We start from the raw sequence: 17,744 nt of genomic DNA on the forward strand, positions 1-17,744 counted from the left end.
AGGGTCACGGAGGCGACCTAGGAGGCAGGTGGAGGGGCATGGGGTAGTGTCCAGGTCCAGCAGCCCTCCCTCCTCGGAAGGGAGGGAGAGGAGTCTCTGGGCCTGACCTTGGCGGAGAAGCCAAGGCAAGGTCAGGTAGGGAAACGGTAGCAATGGGCATTTCTTTCCTCCTCTCTGCTCTCCCGTATTTTCATCCCATCCTCTCTTCTTTCTTCTTCCTATTTCTCTGTCCCTTCTTCCATCCATTTCTCTCTTCCCCTCCATGTTCTGGAAAGCCTGTAAATAAAGTAAAGCCTGCTCTCAGAGCTGTCCTGAGTAACCCACTGTGTACCTGCGGTTTACCTACCTGTAGAAAATTTGTACCCTGAGATCTCCACATGCTGTGGACAAATGTTTTTTAATTCAACTCCACAAATATTTACTGTGTTCTGGGTAACTGAGCATACTTTGTGCTGGAGGTGACAGAGAGATGCAAATGGGCAAAGCCAGTCCTCAGAGGAGCCAATCTGGGGCCCCTGGCTGGGGCTGGCAGGACAGATGCCGCCCTCCCCCAAGGATGCTAAGGAGCTCTCTGTCTCCCAGGGCCTTGGGCCCACTCCTCGCCCCCACGACGTGCGGACAGGGCCATGGCTGCCAGTCCTGTAAGATCTCAACAAGACAGTGCATTGAAGGCATCATCTGTAGGAACGAGGTAGCACTCAGCCTGCAGGTCCCGGAGGGCCTGGTGAATATCTGTCTGTTCACTGCTGATGGCACACACAAGCCAGAATTTGGATTTTGCATCCATTTCTTCCTCTCCTATGAATTATCTGAGGTCAGCGTACATAGGTCTTTTCCTCAACACGTTTTTCAGGGCCACACTGTGTGTTGACACAGACAGGCCCCAATTTCACTTGCATGTTGTTTCATTTGGAGAGTAAGGTTCATGCCTAACGATCAACCAAGGTTAAGCGAAGCCCCACGATGAGCACAGTGCCAATTTGCAGAAGCCCTTGGGGTAAAACGGAATTTAGAAAAATGAGGGAAAATAAGATCTGGAAAGGGATTAGGAAGTTGCAGCCAGGAAGTCTATACCCCAGGTACTCTAGGCTCTCTGACTTCCTGGCCTGGGTGTGGTGAGGAGCAGTATGTGAGTAGTTCTGGCTGATAAGTGATGAACAGAGTGACACGTGCTTCCTCTGGGCTGTATTGCTGAATTGTACCCGGTGTAAAGCCCCTCTGCGGACCCACAGCAGGTGGAGTGAGACATGAGCTCTGCTTGCTTTAAGCCACTGAAGTTAGGGCTTATTTGTTACTGCGGCATAACCAGCCCATCCTGACTGGTACACTGGGAAAACAAGAAGCTTGATTTGAGAGGCAGGCGTCTGCTTCCCTCTCTTCAAAGTTCAAAATGTCAAATATCCCTTCTCTGCAGTTTTATAAGTCAACACTGTCCTTTATCTGATCAATATTTATCATGTAGCATGCATAAAAAATATAACCAAGTTAGGATAATAATGGAAAGAAAGCAGTGACACTACTTTTCCCTCACCCCTAATATATATAGAACAACTAGTTTAACTTCCTAGCCCAAGAAGGCATCACCTCTCCATCTCTGATTTATTTGTACTTACTGGGTGCCAGCCACTATGCTGAACATTAGAGAGAGAGAGAGATGAATATAACTCAGTCTAGTGGATACAGTGACTCAAGAGGAGTTTGGATCTAGTGCTTAAAGCACAGAGGAGGAAAGGGGCCACCTCAGGTGAGAAATCAGGGCAGGCTTCTTGGAAGAGGTGGTAGTTTACCTGTCAGAACCTTACCCCTCCCTGTATGTTTGGGCCAATTCCTGATTGTGGGAATGCAAAAATGGATGCTGGGCATGGCTTACCATCCTTCCCCACCATGTGGGCCAACTCGACCCTTCCATGACCCACCAGGATTTGACATCTGAGCTCTCCCTTGGCCCTGTGACTTCCCAGACTGCCTCATGCATGTCCAGGCCTTTGTATAGGTACAGTGTGGTCTCTTCCCTGGAAAGTGATGGACCAGTTGGATGAGCAGGGAGCAAATCCCTTCCACACAGCCGCCTCCCCCCGACTCCCCTTCTGTAAAAGCAGGAGTTAAGGGAAATCACTGGAGAATTACTTTGTACCGGAGCTTGTTCAGCTCTGCTGCCTTTAGCAAGCAACTCATTCATGAGTGAGTACAAATTGATATAGTGCAAACCGTCTATATAAATATTGTGCTGTAATTGATTGTCTTCTGTAATCAAAGGCAAGGCTGCTGACTTCCTTACTCTTCCCCTCATTATGACTGCAGGAGGAAAACTTTGGGGGAAGGGAACTGAGGATACAGAGGCAGTCTCTGCTCCGTGTATCTGTTTGCAAGTTGTGTCTGATGTATTGAGAGGATAAGGCCCATTACATTCCGATTCAATAAGTATTTGTCAAATGCCTATTATGGAGAGGCATTGAACGACACATTATCTTGTTTCATCATTAAGTTATAGTAGTAACGATTTGATAATATGGCACAAAAGTCGGATAGTCTTTATAATAATATTTTTCCTGGTATATATTATTGTTAGAATTTAAATAATCCTTTAACTTTTAAAAACACTGTGTAAATTTATAAGGAAAATAAAAGGATATGACAGTGCCTAACTCTGCTCACAGAAACCACAAAGGGCAGAAGAACCAGGTCTTATATTCTGGGCAGGGGACTGGGCTGGTGGGCCTGTGATCTCCACACTGTTAGCCTGCATCCACTTTATTGATTGCTAAACAGCCGAAATGCATGGAATTGGACATTTAAAATCACATAGTACAAGAAAGCAAACACCATGTTTCCATTTACCTTCAGATGGTAAGGCGGGCTTGGTGTTTCCAGCAGCTCTTTGATTTGGAGGAGAGTGACTTCACGGGGGGCATCCTCCCACGTTCACGTCCACCCTGCTGGGATCGTGTGCACTTTGGATTATCTGGAGGGAGCTCTACCCTTTGGGAAGCCGGAGTTTTAAAATCCACAGACGCCTTTTGCCCTGTGGAGGGAGGGGTGGGTGTCGGAGACTCGGCATAAACCCCCGGGAAGGCTGGGCCGTCGCCTGCGGTTTCCCTAACCTTGACCTGAAGTCAGCCTCTTTAACCCCTCTCCAAAACGTCGCTCAAGCTGGGCTGCCCTTTGAAAGAAAAACGAAACCTCCCTGTTCCGAGCGCCTGGAAAGGGTACTGGCTCCCGGGGGGCCGGGAGCAACTTTCCCGCGGCCAGGTCTGCCCAGGGATTTGAAGGCGTCGCAGTTCCACAGACCCCTCCGCGCTCCCGGCTCCCGCCACTTCGCGCTACAAACGCCGGCACGAGTGGGTGGCAGCGCCGAGGCGATTTTATTCGTATTTTTTTCCTCCGGGTTTTGTCATGGAAACGCTGACACAACCTCCAGACGGCGGCCCAGCCTGCCGGGGACTGAGGGCTTTTGGGACCCTGCGGGAGCGCGGCGCGCGCTCCGCACTCCCCGGGAAACAGCTGGACGCGACCAAGTCCCCGTAGGGGCGGGGGGAGCGCGACGCTCCGCCCCGGCGCTCGGGTCCCTCCCTCCTCGCGGCTCTCCGCAGGCGCCCTCCCCTCGCCGGGGGCTGCGAGTTGCATTTGGTAAAACCCAGCCCCGGAATATATAGATCATTGGAGCGCAATGAAGTAGCCTTTGGAGAGGAGGGAGGGGGCCGGTCCGACAGCCACAGAGGCCAGCGCAGCGGCGGCGGCGGCAGCGGCACCATCACCGCTCGCACCCCAGCCGCCCGGCCCGCGAGGAGGCAGCGGCGGCCGCCGGCGGGAGCGGAGGCGGCAGCGAGAGGCGAGGAGCGGCGGGAGGCTCCGGAGCGCGCAGCCGGCGGGTCCACGCATCTTGGCACTTCCAGAGCAACTCCTGCGTCCTCCTCAGCCCAGCCCGCGGCGGGGGCTCCGAGAGCGGCTGCGAGAGCAGCCCGGTCCTCCTCCCGAGCCCTCCCAGCCCTGCCCTGCGCCTCCCAGGCTCCGCTCCGGGCCGCGGGGTCCGCGCTCCTGCGCCCCGGGCGCGCCTCCCGGACTCTCCGGTCCCCGTCGGCAGGACAAAGCCATGAAGCCGGCGCTCCTGGAAGTGATGAGGATGAACAGAATTTGCCGGATGGTGCTGGCCACTTGCTTGGGATCCTTTATCCTGGTCATCTTCTATTTCCAAAGTATGTTGCACCCAGGTAGGGGGCGCGTTAGCGTGGTTTTGTTGGATATTTTCTTCTCTCTCGCGCTCTCGCTCGGTCGCTCCCGCCTGGCTTCTGCCTCTTCCACCCTCACCTCTTCTCCCTCGGCCACCTCGGGGCTCCTTGCTGCCCGGGTCTGCCTGGGTCTCCGCGTCGGGATGGGGCGGAGGAGGGAAGATGTGCTCCCTCCTCTGCTTCCTCCAGCTCCGGGCTGGAGGATGGGACCCGGAGGGGCGGTAGTTTTTTTTTTTTCTTTGTGTCTCTTGTCTGTCCGTCTGCGAGGTAGCTGGGAAAGGTAGAGGTTGTGGGAAGCCGCTAGGGATGGGGGGTGGTTTGAAGAGAATGAAACTCCCTCCCCGCTCTGATGAAAGAGGCGCCGGGAGCCGGCGCTCCACGCCCGGCGCGCTGCCCCTTCCTGGTGGGGGTGCCAGGGGCGAAGGGTGCGCGCTCGGGCGAGGCGGAGAGCCCCTGCCGCGAGCTCCGGAGCCCGGGGCTGGGCTCCCACGTGTCCCGGGCTCGCGTCGCGCTGAGCAGGTGTGGGGAGAGGCTGAGAGCGTGGTGATGTCCCTCCACCAGGCAGGAGAAGGGGCCTGGCGCGCTCGTGGTTTGCCCCCGGGGCCCGGATCTGCGTTGACCTTGCGGCTAGTGGCGTTGGGCCTGCTCCAGCCGCCCCCTCGCCCGCCCACCCCAGCCTCACGCACCCCAGTCCCGACCCTGCGCCGGGGAGCCCGGAGCTCCTCGTTTGCCGCATCTTGGTCACCACAGTTTTGGAGGAAACTTCTTCGGTCGGGACCTGGTCTGACCGTCAGGTTGCACCCCCCTCCCGGGCTCCGAGCACTCCAAGTCCCCTGGGCAGTGCAGGAATAAGTCCCCACCTCCCAGACCCCGGTGGCTCAGACTGTTTCACGTCTGAAATCTGGACTGGGGGAGAGCCAAGGCTCGCTCCTTCCGAGGGGCGCGAAGGAAAGTTTGGGACTTGGGAAGGGCTGGGCGCCCTGGAGCGCGGCGGCCGGGGTTTCCCAGCTCGCCTCTGAAGCCCAACAGGTAGAAAGAACCTTCTTCCCAGGAGGCTTCCGGGGCAGTGTGGTCTCCCCACGCAGCCAAGGCCCCCCCACTCCGGCCCTCGGCAGGCCGGCCCTGGCCACATTGGCTCTGAGATCCATTTTCTACCTCTGTGAGCTGTCTTTCTCAGCATAGTTGCAGCAATTATTTGCTTTTATAATTTTAAGGAAGAGGGAGCTGGAAACACGTTTCCTTGCAGGCAAACCGGGTTGCTGTTTTTCTTTTTGCCTCCGTCTTCTCCTTTCAGTGTGTTTCTAACTAACACTTTCAGCAGACCTGAATTCATCCAGCCTGCGTTTGGGTCGGTGGCAGAGGAGTAGAGCTGTTCTTTCCATCAAATAGGCAGCCGGCTGCGAGATTCCTTGACAGTGCTGGGACAGAATGGCCCCTCTGCCCCACTCAGGAGCAGTTGTTGAGGCGGCCACGCTGCCAACGGTATGGTCTGACACCATCACTTGTAACCTCAGGACATCTGAGCCAGCCTTGTAAAAGATGGCTTTTGCCATCAGGTATTTTTAGTTTCATGTCAGCAAACTACAGGGGGGCTTGTCACCTCACCCAAACTTGTGGTTGTGAAACCTCTACGGGGTTTAAAAATGGACCTCACTTGCATTCCGGCAGCCAGGCCGTGGTTGCAGCCGGCAGGACCAGACAGACAGTGGCATCCTGGAGACCAGGCCAGACTCCACCCCAGAGGCCTGGAGATGGGTGGTGTGCAAATACACTGAGCCTCAAACAGTTTAAACAAAGGACTGAATGCTTTGGTCTAGACTCTGGAGATGTGTTTAGGCCACTTAAAGTTTTGCCTGGACAGAACGTGCCATGTAATTCTCTGCAGAAATGCCTGGAACAGGGAGAAATCTCAGCCTCCGGCAAGAATGCACTTGAACATCTCTGTACCTGTTGTCACAGTGAAATGCTAATAATACGATTACCCCTGGTTTCCATGCATCCTGGCCTTTTATTTTCCTGTGTGAGAATTAGGAAGTAACTTTCTAGCCAGAGATACCAGGAAGAAACTCCCAACTTGCAACTGGCACTTTGCAAAATTTCCAGTTCTAGTTAAACTATTCAGCCGGCTGGAAACTCAGTCTGGTCTTTTGGGACCAGTGTGAGAACGTTTTGTAAGGCTCTCCTGATAAAGATCCTCTCTGTCCTGGACCCTCTGCTCTCAGCCTTTGCTTCCCTTCCTGATTCCATTTCCTCCCAAGAAATGGCATTTGTTTATTATGCACATCTCTATGAGTGTGCTCTCCCAATATATTTTTTCCTCCCAGTCCATAGCAAATACTGCTTTTGATACATTCTATGGAGCGTAGAACTGTACATAGCTCGCTTGAGAATTCTTCCTTATTTTGAATTACATACAGTTCCTCAACAACTCCATGTCAATGGTTTATTATTATATGGGACACAAAAATATGCTTTGAAATCCATATTAAACATTTTCTTTTCCCCTCATTTTTTAAAACTACACTGTTGATGACGGCTGATGCTAAATCTTTTCCCTACCACTTTGAATTTCTTTGGAAGTTAGCTGATCTTTGCTTCTCTGAAGGATTGAGGGTAATGATAACTGATCCTCTCCCCGGCTCTTCAGTTTTAGTCATTCCAGATCATCCTGAGAGAGGCAGAAGGCACAGCATGGCACATACTGTGTCCCTAAAATTTTGGAGCCCTCTGGCAGGAGTTCCAAATACTACCTATATCTGAGATAGAAAAATAGTATTCCAAGTGGCATGGATTCATTGGTGGCTAGAGGATACCTGGAGTGTGTGAGGTGGGAGAGGAAGAGTAAAAGGAGACAGCTGGGTGGTGGGAGGTGTCTCCTGCTCTGATTTTAATCTGGGTTCCATGGTCTTCTGTACTTTTCTAATTCATAAACTTGAGTAATTTGCACACTTGAGTGTTTGATCTTTAATTTGGTTGGAAGGTTCAGTCCAAGTGGTCCTTGTCAGTCAGTAGTCAGTAAGGCAGTTTTCTCTAGATCTTTGACACTCTGCGTCAATGGTCTTTGTCAAGAATATCTTATGGGGCAGGGACCAGGCTTTAGGCCTCCATTCAAATCCTGATGTTTTGCACAGTGCCCAACACATAGTAAGTTCTCAATACGATATTTGCTGGGTGAATGTGTGAAATGGCTAAACTCACTTTTAGCCTGCCTTTTCCGGTGTTCAGGAAGGTGTGTCAAGCCTTGCCAAGCATGCCTGGGTTTGTCTGGTGGGGACACTTCCCTGCCTTTCTGGTCTTTGAGATTCCCTGAGACATGGATTCAGCTTAAGCTCCTGATGCACCAGACTGGAGTGTTCCCCATGGCCTCTATTTGCTGCCTGGGGGTGTGAGGCAGCTGAGACACTGCTCAGTAGCCTGGGTGCTAAGGAAGCCTGGCCTTGTTTAGCTCAGTGATACGAAGAAACATCTGCAGGATGGACACCTTTTGCGGGCATGAACTGGTCCTGAAGTCACTGAGAATGGAAACACGTGCCTGTGGTTCCTGCACATGCTTGAGCTCCTGCGTGAATACATCCTGTGAAGGTGCATCTGCACATTAGAGAGTCTGCAGACTGCCCCAGACAGCGGGCCTTTGATGGGGCCGTGTCCTGCAAGGCAGAGCTGAGAGGCGCCCAGGGTGCCTGTGTGCCCAGTGGAGACAGCTGCTCTGCACCTTCCTTTTGTGTTACACTCAGGGCCTGTGCTTTTGTTTGAAAGCTGTTCATAGAAGGCTGTGGAGGAGAAAGCCCTTTGCCTTGTTCCCTTCCTCTCATTGCAATTTTTTTTCCCCTTTGCAATATGTTTACTTTCACTGTCGCCTGGGATTTTTTTTTTTTTTTTGCTTTGGTTGAATGTATTGAAAGGTTATACCCTTTATTTAAAGACTTCTTGGGTTACCCCTTTGTAGTTTCACTTGATTAGATTTCAAACACTTGCACTGCAATTTTAATCTAATTATGAGCAATATGTGCTCATTTTAGAAAATTTAGGAAGTACAGTGGAGACACAGTCCTTCCTTATCCCACCACCCAGAGGCGACTGGTACTTTTTCTCTATCTATTATGGAATATATATATTAAAAAAATAGTTGAGAGCACATGATGCATTTTTTACCCTGCTTAGTCATTTGTATTTTAGAAAGATACGTCATTATGATGACTATTAAGTTTAAAGACAGAAAATTTAACCACAGCCTTTTCAACCTACAGACTTGCACACACCTCTACCTGCCCCCTCCTTGGCGTGGAATCAGTCCAAGTGTGCTTTTTATCCTTTTGCTACACATACTTAATTTTAAATTAAAGACTCTTTTCTGCTTAATTGTGAAATGAGTTTTGGAGCGAGTCCTGTGATATCTAGCTTCGACTTCCTTTGAAAAGGGGTCAGGAGGCCGTTATGAATCTGGAAACGGCCTTGAATAACCGAAGGGCAGACCGTTTCCAGTGGGGTGGCTGCTTGGCAGTTGAGGCGTTTGTGCCTCAGTGAGGCTGTTCACAGCTGCTTTCAGATAAGACAGATACTCTTAGGCAGTTTCCTGTGGCAGCTGTCGCCACCGGGGTGTCCTCTTTCCTCGCCTTCTGTGATAACGGTGGTGATTAGGCCCCAGAGAAAGGGTGGTTGGGGGATTTCTTTGGGGCCAGGGAAACCAACTTCTGGCAGAGGTGGCTTGTTTTTGTTTATCTGGTCGAAAAAGTCTTTTTGTTTAAGACCAGCTATATTACCACAGCCATTTAGAAACAGGAAATCAAAGGCACCACCCTCTCCCTCCCTAAATCCACCAAAAGGACCAACCTCTCCTTATTCTGAGACGGTAGGTGCAAAAGGCTCTCTCGCAAGTCTTTGCCCTCCGGCGCCAACGGCTTGTAAATTCAGACTCTGAGAGAAAAAAAGGGAAGTTGTGTTGCTGACTCATTTTCTCCGCAGTTTTCCTCTCTTGAATTTTGAGACCCCATTGCTATCACAAGGGAAAGGGGAGGCAGATCTTCCTACGAGATTATTGAATAATCTGGTCTGTCCATCAAAATTTCCTGGAGTTTATAATTTGGTGCATCTTAGATCAAATGGGATTGATCAAAACTTAAGAGCAGCCCGGCCTGTGTGGCTCAGCGGTTGAGCCAGGTGATCGGGGTTCAATTCCCAGTCAGGGCACAGGCCCGGGTTGCGGGCTCCATCCCCAGTCGGGGGCGTGCGGGAGGCAGCCGATCAATGATTCTCTCATCATTGATGTTTCTATCTCTCTCTCCCTCTTCCTTCTTCTCTCTGAAATCAATAAAGATATATATAAAAAAACCAAAAAACTTAAGAGCAGAGTTGCTCTCTCCGTTTCTCTCTTTCTCTCTCATCTGTTCTGTGCCAGATATTGTTCTAGGCACCAGGGATGCAACACAAACATTAATTTCTGCCCTCATGGAACTCACGTTCCAGCTGGTGGCCAGACTTGAAGCACATGCTGAAGTAAAAAGTGTCGCATCAGATGTGTGATGAGAGAAAAACAGAGAAGATGGGTGAGAGGTGTGAGTCAGAGGTTGCAGTTTCATAGAGGTAATTAGGGAGTGTCACTGATAAGATGACATTGGAGAGCGGAGACTTGAAGGAAGTGAAAGTGCGGCCAAGTGTCTGTCCCAGGGAGAATGTCTCGGGCAGAGAGCAGCACAAGTTGGGTCCCTGAGCTGGGACCATGCACAGCCAGCAGCCCTGAGCAAGGGAGCAGCCAAAGACCCTGAGCTGGAAAGAGATTGTGTAGGCCTTGGCCTTGACCTTGACTGAGGTTGGGATGGGAAGCCCTGGTGGGGTTTGAGCAGGAGACACTGGTAGGAAGGGACATGGGACAGGGGTGGAAGCCTCTTGCTTGCACTTTTGAGTTTAGTGCACTTGATAAAGTGGTCACCATGTAAATCCCACTCCCCCTCCGCCAACCCCACCCCAAATTAGACCACCCCTGTGCTTCAGTTTTAAAGCAATAATGTACAAATCAGAAAAAGAGATTTGAGAAAATGTTTAACTGAGTGTGTGTTGGGAAATGGCATTCATCAATAAAAACAATTGTAAGTAGCCCCCCGACTTATGTAGGCACTCAATAAAAATACAGAGATTGAATGGACTGGTGATTTGGGAGCAGAAGACCTGGGTCCTAGCATGGGGTTCCCACTTCCTAACCCCATGAATCGTATTTTATCGATTCTAAGGCACTCATTTTCTCACAGGTTCATGTTTATGAGATTTTACTGAGTTGTAATTGATGGCATCTTGGCCCCGCTGTCCTCTGATGGGCAGGCTGCTTCTTTTTTAGTGGGACATAAAGTAGCACCTGTGTGAATCAGGAAAGCACATTTTTTAAACCGTGGTACACTCCGTAATTGTGGGAAGGTGGTGAAAAGGCACTCCTGCAAGTGGCAGGCTCTACCCAGGGTCTGGAAGGACCCTGTAGGCCATGATCCCCTGCTTCCTAAACACTTCGCCAGCATGCAGACAGCTATTAGGGCTTTTCTGCTCTGCCTGGGAAATCTGCACCTATTTTCAGAGCCTTAGGGCTTGCAGGTAGCATCTCTCTGAGGAACTGATGAGGTTGGTAGAAGTTAGAATGGGAAGGGAGGGAAAGTAAGTTCTTTAACTTGAGGCTTGACCCTGGAAGTTCAAGTGGAGATAGAAAGGGACATTTCTTGGGAAAAGTATCACCAGTGTGGATATTAGCTTCTTTCCCGCTGCTGAGCTCTCGTGGCCTTTTCTCTTCACTAGCCCTTTGAGAAATGTATTGTGGTTGTTTGTTTACTTGTACTGGATAGGCTCTGCCTCTGAGCTTGGCCCAGAGGTGTTTAGGGAACATTTCGAGAGTCAGTACAGTCATGCTCTGTTTAGTCCTTAAGGGCTGATACGTTCTGAGAAATGTGTCTTTAGGCAGTTTTGTTGTGTGAACATCACAGAGTGCACTTATGCAAACCTAGATGGTATAGCCCATAAACACTGGGCTATGCGGTCTAGCCTATTGCTCCTAGGCTACAAGCCTGTACAGCATGTTACTATACTGAATCCTGTAGGCAGTTGTAACACAATGGTAAGTATTTGTGTTTCCAAACATGTAAACGTAGAAAAGGTACAGTAAAAATATGGTTATAAAAGATTAAAATGGTTCCCCTGTACAAGGGCACTTACCATGAATGGAGCTTGCAGGACCGGAAGTTGCTCTGGGTGAGTCAGTAAGTGATGAACTTGAAGGCCTAGGGCATACTGTCCCCTATAATAAACTTTATACTGTGCAAATTTTAGGCCACACTCAGTTTATAAAACAACATAAGATTAAAGTGAGCACAAGAGAAAATGATGTAATCAAGAGACACAGTAAAGACGAGATATGTGAGATTGCTGCTGGTTAACACAGCAGGTCGTTTTATAGCAAACTTTTTTTTTAGTAGTAGAAAGAATACACTCTGAAATAATAATAATAATAAAAAGTATAGTAAAATAAATACATAAACCAGTAACCTAGTCGTTTAGTATCAAGTATTATGTATTGTACATAATCACATGTACTTTTATATACAGACACCTGTGTAAGGCATCATGCCTCAGTGTTACAGTGACTGCCGTGTTGCTGGGTGATAAGAATTTTTCAGCTCCATTATAATCTTATGGGACCATAGTCATACAACTGGTCCATCCTTGTCTAAAAGGTCCTTACATGCCACATGACTGTAGGTGATTCTCAGAGACCCCCTTCTGCTCCTGTCCCCACCTCAGTAATATGCACAGAGCCCAGAGGGAAGAGCCAGGTTGGCCTCATGTCCAGACTGCTTCTCGTGTGGTTTATGCCACGTGTCTCCCAAACCTCTTTGCTCCTGGTCTGCTTGGACTTAGGGTTCAGGATGGGAACTGAAAAGCAGTCTAGGCATTTAAAGCAGAAAGGTGTTTATTTAATGCAGAGACTCTGGTGCTTAGAAAATTGGTGGGAGGGCTGGAGGCACAGGGCTCTCACTAGGCCTTCAGGAATGAGTCCCAGTGACATACATGTATTAGCATGGCTGCTCAAAACTGGCCAACCAGGGGTTCTGCCAACTCCGAGACTGTCCCTGGAACTCCCGAGTCCAAGAACAAACTGATGACATGTCGGAATTGGGACTTCTACATTTATCCACTGCAGCTGCCTGTCAATACCCAGAAAACTGGAGAGCGGACCCCGTAACCATGTCCCCATCACCACGTTTGCCAGTAGCAAACAACTCAGAAGGCAGGGAGATGGCCTTTCGCTCTTGTCTGCTTTCTAAATCTTGAGTGAGTGCTTCTCTTTGAGGGAACAGTATTCACATCCAAACACCTGCTACAAGGAAGCCTGGGAAATACAGCTTTTACATGACCAACCTCACCCTCAGTACTTACCACACCCTGTTGGTAAAGCATATTCGAGCTGTCGTCAACGTATTTTGTTTCTAGATAATTTACACATATTGTTACCATACCCTTAGGTATTTCTAACTTTCTAACAATAAGTGATTGTAAATCCACATGCTCATTATTGTCTGGATAATTCTGTTGGCCTACTCCTTGTCAACTCTGATTCTATCAGCCTTCTTACCCTGTCATGTGGCACACAAAGCTTATGAGAGAGGAATGCCCTTTTCTTGTGTGCCTATGAGTGTTATCTCCAACCTGTGGTTTCCTGGCTGGGGTCTCCTTAAATCCCCATTCCATTTGGTGAAGATTACTTTAGGTGGAAGTAGATAATATAATCTGTAAATCTGTTTATGATTCAGTTGTAAACGGTGATCCATTGAACTGTGCTCAGAGCAGTGGGATTATTGAGGCGGCCACTGGAGTCCCTTTTTAAGTGTGGTTTTCCATCTCCTTGAAGAGCTTTATAAATAGCTTGTAACTTGGTATGATGGGTTAGGTGGGGGTGTTTGTATTCATTCCTATTTAACATTAATTCCTATTTTTAGCATCAGTTCTGTTTTTTTTAGAGTAAGTACAACGGAAGGCCTTGTGTGGTGGGTAGCCTACCCACTAGACGTTGGAACCCCAGGTCTAGACTTGTCAGGAATGGAATTGGTAATTGTCAGACCTGCCACAGTCCTCTTTGACCAGAAGTCCGGTATTAATGGGGGCTAGTTCTAGCACTAGGGAGTCAGAGTTGGCTTTAGATAAACGGTTTGGAGAGAACTGAGTTCAGTTCCAGCTCAGGTGGGTGTGGAAAGAGATAAGGAAACCCAGTAATATAAGTGTGTAAGCCCTTATCAACCTCTGGCTTGAGTGCTTATCTTAAAAGCTTTGTGTGGGGGGGGGGAATCCACAAAGGCAACTCAAGAGAAATGCGCTGGTGGCTGAGTTTCTGTTAGAAGCTGTTAACTTCAAAGAATCCCAGAAGAGGGACAACACAAAGGCCTTCCAAGGTAGCGTTGTAATGTAACACCTTACACTTCTTAATGGTTGACATATTTCACCTTTACTGTCATCATATGCGTGGCCACTTGTCCTAGAATTTACAGCCCAGAGACCAGCTTTCTGCCCACCATATCCATTCAACATCATTCAGGGTATTTTTGTTGAACGCTTTATGAGAGTCAGGCTCAGTTCTAGGCGCTAAAGATATAAAGCAGGGACCAGAAGAGACAAAAATCTGTGGCCTCGTGGTATATGCAACTGGGGGAAATACAGCAAAAAACCGCATGTTTAAAATACAGAGTATGCTTGATGGTGACAAGTGCTATGGAGAAAAAAATAAAGCAAAAAGAGGATGTGTAATGCAAGCGGTGAGGGGTGGCGATTTTAAACAGGGTGGTCAGGGAAGGCTCCTGAGATGGTGGCTTCAAAGGTCCAGATGAGATTACACTGGGGATGAAATAGTACAGGCATTTATTGGGTATTATTTACCGAAGGTTGACATGGGTCAGGTATTTAATATGTATTGTTCCTCACAGGCATCTTATAAAAATACACACAGTTATTTATCACGGTTTCGTAAGGGAGAAACTGAGGCATAGAAAATGTCACTTGTCTGAGGTCGCACGGGAGAGGAATTGCTGGACTTGGAATCAAGCCACGCTGTCTGACCTAAGGCCTGTTGCTCTGGATGTCTGGTAGGGGCTCTCCATTGGGGGTTACCCCGCCCCACATTCGGAAACATACAGAGATGCTCTTGACTGTCTCAAGGATTCAAGACATCAATTTAGTGGGCAGGGCCCAGGATGCAAGACATCTGCCCATTCAGGAGCCATCCTGCCCAAGTGCCAGTGATGTTCCTCCTTGAGAAGTATCTGAGGACTCCACGCTCGAGCAGCATCTGGCACGGTACCTGGTTACACCCCATGACTTGGGCAAGCGCCCGGCGCCTTGTAGGGGCTTAATAATTGATTGACAGCCCGGCCGTGCATGGCTCAGTGGTTGAGCATCGACCTGGGATTCAGGCGATCGGGGTTCGATTCCCTGTCAGGGCACATGCCCGGGTTGCGGGCTAGCCGATCAGTGACTCTCATCATTGATGTTTCTATCTCTGTCTCTCCCTCTCCTTTCCTCTTTCTGAAATCAATAAAGATATATTTAAAAATAATAATAATAATAATTGATTGACGTAGTGACTGAGTAAAAGTCACAGACTCGGAGACTCGGTCCCTTCATTTGCCAGGTGACGGTATAACACTCCCTCTCTGACGTGGCGGTGAGGACTGAATGAGAAAGTCGATGTGAAAGTGCATTGAAAAGAGGCAGAAACAGCATGCGCCTATTGTTACAGCAAATGCACCACGGATCTTCATTCTCAGATTCTAATCTTCGTGTTTACAAAATGCTCTTGTATTTTATCCTGTTGGAAACCTGAGCAAGTGTTTTCCTTTTCACATGGGTAAGGGTTACTGAGAGTCGGCTTCTAGGCTCCTGTGGATGCCTTTTTTCTGAATGCACCACCCTCTGTTTTGCTGGCGCGCCTCCCGGCCAGACCCAAACTTCTCTCTGCCTCGTGCAGCAGTGTTTTGCGAAAGCAGTTTATTTGGTGAAAAGTCAGCCTTGTGGTTTCATGCTGAATGCAAAGGCCATAGCTCCCCCCACCCCCAATTATACACATAATTACCCCTCAGTTTCCCATTAGCTTGAAAAAGTGACACTTGGAAAATAAAACAACATGAGGCGCCTGTCGGTGCCATTTCCAAAGCTGAGCTCCGAGGAGGAGGAAAGTCGGTTGGGGAAATAGCTGTGTAAGAGCCACCCTTCCAGGAGCTCGTCTGGTGGCTTAGGGTGGCTCACTGTACTGGTCAGCATCCGTTGGCATTTGTCTTCACATCCGGGCCTGTCGTGTGCAGAGGGGGACTTTACCCGTAAAGTCTTCTTGCTCAGGGGCCAGTCACCCCCTCTCTTAACTGCAAGCCTGGCGCAGCTTCCTCTGGTGCAGCGATTTCCGACCTTTCTTATCTCAGCACATAAACTCATTACTAAAATTCTGCAGCACACCAAAAAATGTTATATTTTTTTGCCAGTCATAAAAAAAAAATTCATTCACACTGGGTGGCTTTTGTTATGCTGGCTGTTGTCATTTTTTTATTTGACAGTCTAAGAGAAAAGAGGTCATTGCCCCTGACTAAATAGTCAGGTATTGCATGTTTTAAAAATTCTTGCAGGACACCGTTTGGAAATCACTACTCTGGCAGAGACCCATTTCTGCCCATTGTCATCAGAGCAGGTACCGAAATGGAGTTGAAAGAAGGTAATGCTGACTTGGGTGAGGCCCCGGGTTCTTCCACCCGGGGCCAAGGGCACAGTTGATGGTTTTCTTTGCTCTGCCCCTGGACCCCTGGAGCCCGTCCCTGCTGAACTTGATACTTAACTGAGGGTGGGGGGAGTCTGTCAATGCTCATGGTTCTTTGCAAATTGAAAAAGTCTCTTTCTTTTTCAGCACTCAACCCTCCCAGTTGAACTTTCTGCCTCATCTCATTATTGCTTTAGACACTGGGTCTCCACTGGGAACTGTTTTGCTCCCTTCTCTCCCTACCTGCAGGGGACATTTGGCAAGGTCTGGAGACAATGTGGTTGTCACACTTGGGGAGGGGGCTCCTACTGGCATCTAGTGGGTAGAGACGAGGGATGCTGATAAAATAAACATCCTATAATGCACAGGACAGCCCTCCCTCCCCTCAATAAAGAATAATCCAGCCCAGAATATCAATAGGGAACCCTTCTTTAGGTTCAATAGTTTTGTGATGCGTTACTAAAAATAACACTAACAACAGCAATCACTTCCTGAGAACTTACTGTGTATCGGGTAGTATGCCAACTGCTATCCTTGAATTATAACATTTAATCTTCACCACAACCTTGTCAGGTGAGCACTTTCCAGTCCCATTGTACAGATGAGGAAACTGAGGCTAGAGAGGTTAAGGAACTTGCCCAAGGTCCCCAAACTGGAAAGCTGAAACAGGATCCTGGCCCGGGTCTGACTGATATAAAGACTATACTCTTCACCTCCCCAGTATACCCCATGTACACATTCTTGCTTTCAGCTAATTAGGTCAAGAAGTAATTATTTTACAAGAGCCTTAACCTTGCTGTAGACTCTAAGTGGGACATTCAGTGATAGCCCCTTCTCTCCTTACCCTACACTCTATCCTTGGGTGAGCTCATTCCCTCTGGGGGCCAGAGCTATCATCTGTGTTCAGATGACACTCATTTCTCTCTTCAACTTGGATGCGTCTTAAGATCAAATGTTAACATCTTTTGTGAAACCTTCATCCCCTCTTGGTCAGAGTAAGGGGATGGATGTCCTTCCTCGGCATTCCGTGGTACTTGGTGTGTGAACACTTCCGTTATTACACACTCTGGCATACTGACTCATTAAGGGCAGGCCATGACTTGTTTACCACAGTATCTCAACTTCTAGGGTAGAGCCTTCTAGGGTACATAGTAGTTGCCTTTTTTGGGTTGCTGCAACAAAACCACAGACTGGGTGGCTTATGAACAGCAGGAATTTATTCCTCACAGTTCTGGAGGCTGGAAGTCTGAGATCAGGGTGCCAGCACAGTTGGTGAGAGCTCTCTTCTGGGACACAGAGTTTTGTTGTATCTCTGGAGCCTCTTTTATAAGGTCACTAATCTCATTCCTGAGGGCCTCACCCTCATGACCTAATCACCTCAAAGACCCCACCTTGTAATATTATTAACTTGGGCATCCGGCTTTCTTATTTTTTTAAAAATAGTTACTAATGATAAATTTTATTTTATAGTAGGATTGCTTGGAAAATTTCACTGTTCTTTTTATTTATTAAAAAAATTAAACAAAAGTTTTTTCATTCACAGTTGACCTACAATATTATATTAGTTTCAAGTGTACAACTTAGGGATTAGCCATTTATATAACTTATGAGGTGGCCACCCCACTATCACCCACCTGACAGCATGCATAGTTATTACAATATTATTGCCCGTATTCCCAACGTATGCATTTTGGGGTGGACGCAAACATTCAGACCATAGCAGTAGTCACTCTGTAACTCTTTATTGAAAATGA

The 17,744-nt window shown here is 48.5% G+C and overlaps 1 protein-coding gene across 2 annotated transcripts in view; it reads left to right on the forward strand.

The window, feature by feature from the left end:
- The first annotated feature begins 3,950 nt into the window (after positions 1–3,950).
- CHST11 (carbohydrate sulfotransferase 11) overlaps positions 3,951–17,744 on the forward strand; it is a 222,345-nt gene continuing 208,551 nt past the window's right edge. Inside the window, exon 1 of one of the 2 annotated variants that reach the window (XM_016223185.2) lies at positions 3,951–4,208. In XM_016223185.2, the coding sequence (XP_016078671.2) occupies positions 4,091–4,208 (118 nt within the window). In that variant the 5' untranslated portion in view covers positions 3,951–4,090. The remainder of the gene's footprint in view (positions 4,209–17,744) is intronic. The other variant, XM_016223187.2, reaches the window with a different exon arrangement.

Source organism: Miniopterus natalensis, chromosome 2, assembly GCF_054644295.1.
Source record: "Miniopterus natalensis isolate mMinNat1 chromosome 2, mMinNat1.hap1, whole genome shotgun sequence".
Classification (NCBI taxonomy): domain Eukaryota; kingdom Metazoa; phylum Chordata; class Mammalia; order Chiroptera; family Miniopteridae; genus Miniopterus; species Miniopterus natalensis.